The 9,640-nt window shown below is 43.5% G+C and overlaps 1 protein-coding gene across 1 annotated transcript; it reads right to left on the bottom strand.

Annotated features, from left to right (window-relative positions):
• Positions 1 to 4,040, bottom strand: CCDC121 (coiled-coil domain containing 121). Its single transcript, XM_070735010.1, has 2 exons — positions 3,998 to 4,040; positions 1 to 980 (listed from the first exon to the last, which is right to left on the bottom strand). The coding sequence occupies exon 2, from the start codon at positions 968 to 970 to the stop codon at positions 95 to 97; it is 876 nt and encodes a 291-aa protein (XP_070591111.1). The 5' UTR covers positions 971 to 980; positions 3,998 to 4,040; the 3' UTR covers positions 1 to 94.
• Positions 4,041 to 9,640: the final 5,600 nt, after the last annotated feature.

The raw sequence follows: 9,640 nt of genomic DNA, 5'->3' as shown, positions 1-9,640 counted from the left end.
CTCTTTTGGCACCCGAGGGAAAGAAAAGGTTTGCCGTCACTGCCTTATATGGTCCTACAATGAAATATCACTCCCGATTGCTATTCCTAACATTTCACTCCTGCTGCAGTGCAAGACCGGAACCTCTACCACTCAACCGGCCACGCAGACGAGCCAAGTCCTGCAAACAGTCGTGCTCCCGCCACAGCTGAGCCATTTGCTTCTGCAGTCGGTGCTTGTGCTCCTGCAGCTTCTGCACTCGTTGGACCAGCTGGTGCAGCTCCTTCTTCAGCTCCTTATTCTCCTGGCAGACCGTCTGGCTGTGCTCGTGCAGGCACCTCAAGGCCAACTCTTGCACCTGCTGAGCCACGCCCTCCACTTCCTGCCCTGCCACCTGTTCCTGGGACATCTTCTCTTTCAAGGCTCGTATCTTGGCCGCATCCAGGCGCTGCGTGTGCTGCTGCTGCGCAGTCGCCAGCTCCTTCTCCAGCTCCCGAATGCGGGACGTCTGCTCTCGTTTCAGAGCCTGGATCTCGCGCAGCCCCTCCAATTCAGAGCCGAGGCGGGCCAGCTCAGCTTCCTTCCGGAACAGCTGTTCCCGCAGGGCTGCCTCTTCCTCCTGGGAACGGACCACCACTTCTTGGTGCTGCTTCTGGATTTGGCCCAGCAGCTCCTGGTTCTCTTCGCTTAGGGAAACCATCACACCGCGGCGCCTTTGGGTTCGCTTGGCTAGGTAGCCGGCAAACTCCCGGTTCTCATTCTGGAGGTCTTGCGCCTCCTGCTGGAGGAAATCGTACTGCGCCCTCAGCTGCGCCCTCCTCCTCCTCAAATCCTCCAGGTTTCGGCAGATGCTCTCATATTCCTGTTGTACGGGCAGCAGCGAGGCATCGTCTGGCAGGGGTTCCACCGTGTCCTTGAGATCGGCCCTTGAAGCTGTCAGCTTGGACCTGGCTGGCTGGGCTTTCTTTTTCTTTCGGGGCTTCGGAGCCATCACTGGAGAGCTGGAAAGCAGATGGACATGATTGATTGATTGATTGATTGATTGATTGATTGATTGATTGATTGATTGATTGGATGGATGGATGGATGGATGGATGGATGGATGGATGGATGGATGGATGGATGGATGGATGGATGGATGGATGAATGGACTTAGAGGCCGCCCTTCTCCAAGGACTCAGGGCGTCTCACAACGTATAAAAGTACAAAAACCAATTCAAAAGTCCAATACTGAAAACAATCTAAAACCCCAAATTTAAAATCATATAACCCTACTCATTCACGCCACAGTCATACTATAGTCCAGTGTCTCTCAATTATTTTCTGTTATGCCTCCCCCCCCCCCCAGGAAGAAGTAAACATTTTGTGTGCCCCCAACTCTCTGCCAGGATGATTGTTTGCAATATTCAGCACGTTTTCGCTGAAAAAACAGCTTATCAGCGGGATTGGCGTGTAATGTGTTTAAGTGACACCTTAATATATTTGGTTTCATGCTGTTTGCTGCCAACATTTTTAGACACAGTAAACATACCGGTCTTTCCTCGTCTCCCACCGTAGTCACAGTGAAGCCAAGTGCTACATATGCTTCATCATATTTCCTCATCTTAGCTTTTGGGAGACTTGCATTTGTCTCATTATCTCCGTCTCTCTCCTCCTTTCTTTTCATCCCTGTTAAATATTTTTCCATGGTGTTTCTTAAGGGTTTGTTATCTGCACTTCGTATCTCCTACTCTGTGCTGTGTGCTATTGTTCGGTGCAAAACCACCCTATTCCCTATGCCAAAAAAAGCACATTCCCCAGGGTCACACACACACCCCTGGCATCACTCTGCGCCCCCAGAGACTTTCTGGAAGCCAAAAATGCCCCCTCCCAGAGCCTCCAGGTGAGCTGAAAATCAACTGGCCAGCACACACATGCATATTTCAGCTGAGCTAAGGTAACAGCTCGCATGCCAGCAGATACGGCTCTGCGTGCCACCTGTGGCACCCTTGCCATAGGTTCACCATCATTGGGCTAGATCAGTGGTTCTCAAGCTTTCTAAGGCCGCGACCCCCTTAATACAGTTCCTCATGTTGTGGTGACCCCCAACCATAAGTCCAGCGCCAATTCTCTCAACAGAGCTTTGAGCTGATTGGCAGGAAGGTCAGAGGGATGCCTTCACTGTAAATGCCTGATTGGTCGGATTGTAAAAATACGTTCCAAGATGCCAGAATAGAAGCTTTAGTTCCTAATACCAGGGGAAATTTGTCTTTTATTTATTTATTTGTTTGTTTGTTTGTTTGTTTGTTTGTTTGTTTGTCTGTCTGTCTGTCTGTCTGTCTGTCTATTTATTTATTTATTTATTTATTTATTTATTTATTTATTTATTTATTTATTTATTTATTTATTTATTTATTTATTTATTTATTTAATTTGTATGCCGCCCCTGTCCGCAGACTCAGGGCGGCTCACAACAGCAACAGAAAAACAGTGTAAAATACAAATTCAATAATTAGAAAGCTAAAAACCCATAATTTAAAAACATTCACACAACATACCATACATAAACAGTATAGGCCTGTGGAAGATACTTCAATCCCCCATGCCTGATAACAGAGGTGGGTCTTAAGGAGTTTGTGAAAGGCAAGGAGGGTGGGGGGCTGTTCTAATCTCAGGGGGGAGCTGGTTCCAGAGGGTCGGGGCCACCACAGAGAAGGCTCTTCCCCTGGGACCCGCCAAACGACATTGTTTGGTCGACGGGACCCGGAGAAGACCAACTCAGGCGACCCTCATGAAATAGTCATTCGACCCCCAAAGGGGTCCCGATCCCCAGGTTGAGAACCACTGGGCTAGATCAACCTAAGGCTCAAGCTCATGCAAAAATCCTTTCCTAATTTCTGTGGGGTTCAGGCTCAGCAGTGGAAAATCTGGGCCAGGCAGAACTAAAGGGATTCTCAAGATGGACAAAGATACGAATGAAATTGCAGAGGGCTTCATACAGTGGTTTACGAGGGAGGCAGTTAGCGTGAAGGAGGTGACTTCAAATATCAACCAACAAATGCTCTACCCTCCACATCGGCAAAAAGAATCCAAACTGCACATACGAACTGAATAAACAATCTCTCACTGCCAACCCACACTCAGTAAAAGACCTTGGAATACTAATATCGAATGACCTAAGTGCTAAAGCCCACTGCAACAATATCGCCAAAAAAGCTTCTAGAGTTGTTAACCTGATCCTACGAAGCTTCTGCTCTGGCAATCTCACACTACTCACCAGAGCCTACAAAACTTTTGCCAGACCCATCCTAGACTACTACTCATCTGTCTGGAACCCATACCACATCTCCGACATCAACACCCTTGAAAATGTCCAAAGACATTTCACCAGAAGAGCCCTTCATTCCTCCACTCGAAACAGAATATCCTACGAAAATAGACTAACAATCCTTGGGCTAGAAAGCCTAGAACTACAGCGCCTAAAACATGATTTGAGTATTGCCCACAAGATCATATGCTGCAACGTCCTACCAGTCAATGACTACTTCAGCTTCAACCACAACAACTCACGAGCACGCAACAGATTCAAACTTAATACGAACCGCTCCAAACTTGACTGTAAAAAATATGATTTCAACAATCGAGTTATCGAAGCATGGAACTCATTCCCGGACTCAATTATGTGAACCCCTAACCCCCAACATTTCTCCCTTAGACTCTCCACGATTGACCTCTCCAGGTTCCTAAGAGGCCAGTAAGGGGCGTACATAAGTGCACTGGTGTTCCTTTCGTCCCCTGTCCAATTGTCTTTCCTTTCTCTCACTTATCATATATATTTTCTTTCTTTCATATATCCTCTCCTCTAAGTTCACTTTTACCCTTATACATATTACTACATGTCTATTTTTCTTCCTATGTATTTGAGTATTGGACAAATGAATAAATAAAATAAGTAAATAAATGGAAGGGGAGGTTCTGCTGGGGGGATTGTGGGAACGGGAAGAAGCTCAACAAAAAGTATGCAGGGAGCCTAGCCTACCTGAAAGTTGTTTTGCAGCTCTGAACGAAATCCCTTGTGTGTTTTCTTGTTGCTAAGTGCCTGGGAGTGGGTGGAGCCAGAGGGAGGAGGGAGGAGTGGCTTTCTTCCGTACCCATCTGGTGACTCAGGAGCCAAGGCTGAAAATTCATCCTTCCAAGCTGTCTGGCTCACTACGGGCAGCTGCTGCTAAGCTGAGGAGTTGGGTGACAATACATTTCTGTAGCTGGATAGAGAAAAGAAAGGGAACAAGGAGAGCAGAGGAAACAGGAGAAATGTGTAGAGTGTAAAAATATTGATAAGAGATAAAGAACTAGGGAATGGATAATAATAATAATAATATTTCATTTCATTTCATTTCATTTCATTTATTGGATTTATATGCCGCCCCTCTCCGAAAACTCTTAATGTTTGCATGTTGATTGTATTATATAAAATGTAGATAATGAAATACTGATCAATAAGGAAATACATTGAAAGTAAAAAACTGTAAAAGAAATACAGTTTAACCGTATGAAACATGACAACAGCATAGTTTACTGTAAAAAGAAGTGATTTAGAAGTTGATTTTTTTCCCTTCTTTTTTTCTTTTTCCAATTTTTTTTGCTTTTGTCTGTATGTCTGTTTATATGTATTTATGTTATGTTATGTGTGTGTAAGTCTAATCAATGTTCCAAAGGTATTTTTAATATTTATATCCAATAAAAATTATTTTTTTAAAGAAAGACAATACATTTCTGTACATACACAACAGATATTGTGGAGTTAGAGTTCAGCTTGACAGCGAGGTGATCGCCTTCTGCCGCACGAATCCCAGTGACCGATTAGGTCCCACAGAGTGGGCCTTCTCCGGGTCCCGTCAACTAAACAATGTCCTTTGACGGGCCCCAGGGGAAGAGCATTCTCTGTGGCGGCCCCAACTCTCTGGAACCAGCTCCCCCCAGAGATTAGAACTGCTCCCACCCTCCCTTGCCTTTCGTAAACTCCTTAAAACCCACCTTTGTCGTCAGGCATGGGGGAACTGAGATATCTCCCCCGGGCCTATACAATTTATGTATGGTATGTTTGTAGGTATGTCTGCTTAATTATGGGTTTTTAAAAATATTTTAAAATTTAAAATTATTAGATTTGTTATGAACTGTTTTATTGTGTTGTGAGCCGCCCCGAGTCTACGGAGAGGGGAGGCATATAAATAAATAAATAAATAAATAAATGAATGAATGAATGAATGAATGAATAAATAAATAAATAAATAAATAAATATTCAACCCAGCCAGCTCTTACTGCCACTGCAACGTTGAGGATGAAGGCTTTGTGTCCTTCTTGAAGCTTCCCCATTTGAGAGGTCTCTGAACTTGATGGCTTTCTTCTAAAAGTTTTATTATCTAAACAAGGTAACATCGGTCAATGCTGTGCTGCACAGCCCTGGTGATGTTACCTGGTTTGGGTAATGAAATGCCAGCAAGAAAATAACCAAGGACCCCTCATTTCAGCTCTGAGCTACAAATACTGTACTGTATTCCCCGTTTATTAGCTTCTCCATCTGTTCAGCCATTTATTGCAAGGTGAAGTGAAAACCCTCAGTCTTAGTAATCTTTGCTGAGGTGTTGGCAATGAGAGTGAGTGCTTTGTTTCTATTATTTATTTATTTGTTTGTTTGTTTGTTTGTTTGTTTATTTTGTCCAATACACAATACAGATTGGAGAGAATAGACATGCAGTATTATATATACAGTGTACCCTCGATTTTCGCAGGTTCGAACTTCACGAGTAACCCATACCACGGTTTTTAAAAAAATATTAATTAAAAAATACTTTGCGGGGTTTTTTTTCTATACCACGGTTTTTCCCGCCCGATGACGTCATACATCATCACCAAATTAATAATTTTTGCAAAAAAATGACCAAAAAAATAATTATTGTTAATAAATAACTATGTTTATAAATATCAGGCTCACTAAGTGTCTTATTCAATGGTGAGTACCAGTAATAATGGTGAGTAAATTGTTGTTAAGGGAATGGGAAATGGTCATTTAGGGGTTTAAAGTGTTAAGGGAAGGCCTGTCCATAGACAAAAATGGTGTATTTACTTCCGCATCTCTACTTCGCGGAAATTCGACTTTCGCAGGCGGTCTCGGAACGCATCCCCTGCAGAAATCGAGGGAACACTGTAAAGAAAAGGATAGAAGAAAAGATATAAAAATAGAGGAGAAGATATATGAAAAGAAGAAAAGATATATGATATACGAGTTAAGGAGAGACAATTGGACAGGGGACGAAAGACACACTAGTGCACTTATGCACGCCCTTTACTGACCTCTTAGGAACCTGGAGAGGTCAATCGTGGATAGTCTAAGGGAGAAATGTTGGAGGTTAGGGGTTGACACTACTGAGTCCGGTAATGAGTTCCACGCTTCGACTAATCGATTGCTAAAGTCATATTTTTTACAGTCAAGTTTGGAGCGGTTAATATTAGGTTTGAATTTGCTGCGTGCTCTTGTGTTGTTGTGGTTGAAGCTGAAGTAGTCATTGAGAGGCAGGATGTTGCAGCATATAACCTATTATATATGGTATTTAACCAGATCAGCATGGCATGATCCCCCTCCTTCTCCCTCTCCCTCTCCCTCTTCCTCTTTTTCCCTTCCCTCTCTCTCTTATCTCTCTGTCTCTTTCTCTCTCATCACTCTCTGTGTGTTTCTGCCTCCCTCTCTCATATCTCTCTCTCTTTGTCTCTCTCTCTTTCTCCTTCTCCCTCTCTTTCCCTTCCTCCTCTCTTATCTGTCTCTCTCACCTCTCTCTCTTTCTGTGTTTCTGCCTCCCCCTCTTTTTAAAAAAAATATTTTTCTTGTTTTGTACGTTAAAAACAAAACAAAAGAAAAATACATACAATACATACACAAAAAATAGAAAACACCAATACAAAAAAATTAAATAACACACTAGCATTTATACAATATACTCCTTAGGGCTCTCTTACAACAATTAATATCAACGATTTTTACTAATATGGTTTGCATACCTTACATATTTCTCTATTATATTATTATTATTATTATTATTATTATTATTATTATTATTATTTATTAGATTTGTATGCCGCCCCTCTCTGTAGACTTGGGGTGGCACACAGCAATAATAAAAACAATGTACAATAAAAATTTCTAATATTTAAAAATATCTAAAAAACCCTTATTTAAAAACAAGACATACACACAAACATACCATACATAAATTATATAGGCCTGGGGGAGATGTCTCAGTTACCCCATGCCTGACAGCAGAGGTGGGTTTTAAGGAGTTTTACAAAAGGCAAGGAGGGTGGGGGCGATCCTAAACTCCGGGGGAGCTGGTTCCAGAGGGTCGAGGCTGCCACATGAGAAGGCTCTTCCTATGGGTCCCACCAGATGACATTGTTTAATCGACGTATATTTTTTCCTTTAGTGTATCTTTTCTTTACAACTCGACCACTGCTGGTTAGCCCACTTTTCTCTCTCTGCCTCCCTCTCTCATATCTCTCTCTGTGTGTCTCCTCTCCCTCACATCTCCCTCTCCCACTCCCTCCCATTCCTCCCTCTCTTTTCTGTCTCTGTATCTCTCATCTCTCCGTGTGTGTTTCTGCCTCTATGTGTCCCCATCTCTCTCTGTGCCTCTCTCTCCTCCTCCCCCTCTTCTCTGTCTTTCTATCTCTCTGCTTCTGGGAGTTGTTGAGGGTAGAGCTTAAGACCCCTCTTGCTTCCAAGAGGCACTCAATGGTGAAGGACCTTTAAAATCTGGATATCTAAGACTCCCATGAATATCTAGGGTTCAAGTGACTATTGGAAAGAAATCTTAAGCTCCAATAACTATGGAGTAAAGAGTAGTGCAAGGTTGGCAAAGGGATTTGAGGGGCACTGTCTATCACAATAGGCGGTGAATAAATCAATATAATCCTTCCCAGGTTTGACATTTACAGTCTTGGACTGCAGTGTGTTTTCCTTTTTGCTAAAGTGCTGGAGATCAGCTCCATATAGGCTGGCAGAAGGGATATTCCATTTGCAAATTGCAATTATTCCATCCACTGGGTGATAACTCTTATAGTTAATTTATATTTCTGTCCTAATTTATTCTCAACTAGAGATTATGCATTTTAAGGTAGGATTCTTGGTTTCCCTTTTTCCCCCCCTTTATTCATTAAGAGTTTCAGCATTTTCTTGTTAGCAACATTATCTGATCTAATATAATAAAATGTAATTTTATCTAAGCCTCTTTCATGGTGGTTTTAAATAACCTCCAGCTATGCAGGAGAAAAATGTCAGTCTTTTAAATCTCCTTTTTTTTTTTTCTTTTGAAGCAAGTGCTTTAAGAAGTTACTATGATTAGCAATCACATTAATAGTTGCTCCAGGACCCCTAGTGCAGCCTTAATCCATGCCGTCACCAGAGACTCAGATGGACTGCGGACAAACAAGTTGGGAATTACCCCAAGCTCCCTCTGAAACCCATTCTGGTCCATTAGGCACCTGGGGCAAAACTTCCTAATCAGTTCCATCTCCCTGCGGTGGGGGATTGGGTCGGTCAAAGTCCAGCCTCAACAGGGGAGTGATCTGACTCGCCTTCAGATTGACGCCATTTGAGCGAATTGGTGGCGGTATACTCGGACAGGAGTGTGGGTTGAAAGTGAGCGGCAAGCTTGGCTTGAAGGGTTGACCATGCGACGGTTTCCAAGGTATCTGGGTCAACGAGAGTGGAGGCTAAGCTGTAAATTGCTGGTCCACAATAGCTTAGGAAAATAGCCTGTTTCCTGTCGTCATCTGCGTCTTGCAGGTTGCTTGCTTGTAGAAAAATTCTAAATTTGGACATGTATGATGTCCAGGATTCCAAGTCTGAATTGAAGAAAGGTGGTGGTGGAGCCATGACCGAACTCATGGTTGCTTGCCGAGAGTTCGACCTCCTTGTCGCCACTGTTAAATCACTGCACCAGACTTCAGTTGAACCATAACACGTTTATTCGATGCAACACAACGAGCAAGCGTTCTCCAACAATGCAATTCCCAACAAGGGCAACGGCTAACCCGTTGCCCTATTTATACTCTTCTTAAGCGCGGGATTTTCTTAACTGTCAACCGTTTAACTTTGGTGGCAACTTACATTTAGCTGCATCCTTAACCAATCAGTGAATTTCTTCCTTTATTTAAACGAACACAACAGTGACTATGTCCCTTAAAACCAGATCATTTTTCCTCTGCTACGAGAGAAACACCAAGCCATACCCACAGTGTGGCAGTAAAAATTTTGGCTGCCCATTACTGGTCAGGACCATGGTTATCATGGAAGCCATGAACTCCTGTGCCACTTCCGAGGCTTTGCCGAGCCGACGGTAGGTTAAAGTCCCCCAGGGCTGCAAGCCTGGGGAACTCCCACTGCCAACACATCTACGCCTCAAGCAGCACAGGCCGGGCTGTTGCAACATAGCTGGGAGGAAGGTATGTTAACAGCAAAACTATCTGAACCCCCTAAATCCAATCTCAGAGGAGAGACCCACACACGGCAATCTCTGGAGTAGAGGCTCTGCAAGGGCTTAGAGCAGTGATGGCGAACCTCTGGCATGGATGCCACAGGTGGCATGCGGAACCATATCTGTTGGCACGCGAGCCATTACCCTAGCTCAG

The sequence above is a fragment of the Erythrolamprus reginae genome, chromosome 1, assembly GCF_031021105.1.
Source record: "Erythrolamprus reginae isolate rEryReg1 chromosome 1, rEryReg1.hap1, whole genome shotgun sequence".
NCBI classification, from domain to species: domain Eukaryota; kingdom Metazoa; phylum Chordata; class Lepidosauria; order Squamata; family Dipsadidae; genus Erythrolamprus; species Erythrolamprus reginae.
This window is presented reverse-complemented; position numbering and strand designations above follow the sequence as displayed.

Coding starts and splice junctions, on each gene's coding strand:
- CCDC121 (XM_070735010.1), bottom strand. CDS start 970: ATGGCTCCGAAGCCCCGAAAGAAAAAGAAAGCCCAGCCAGCCAGGTCC.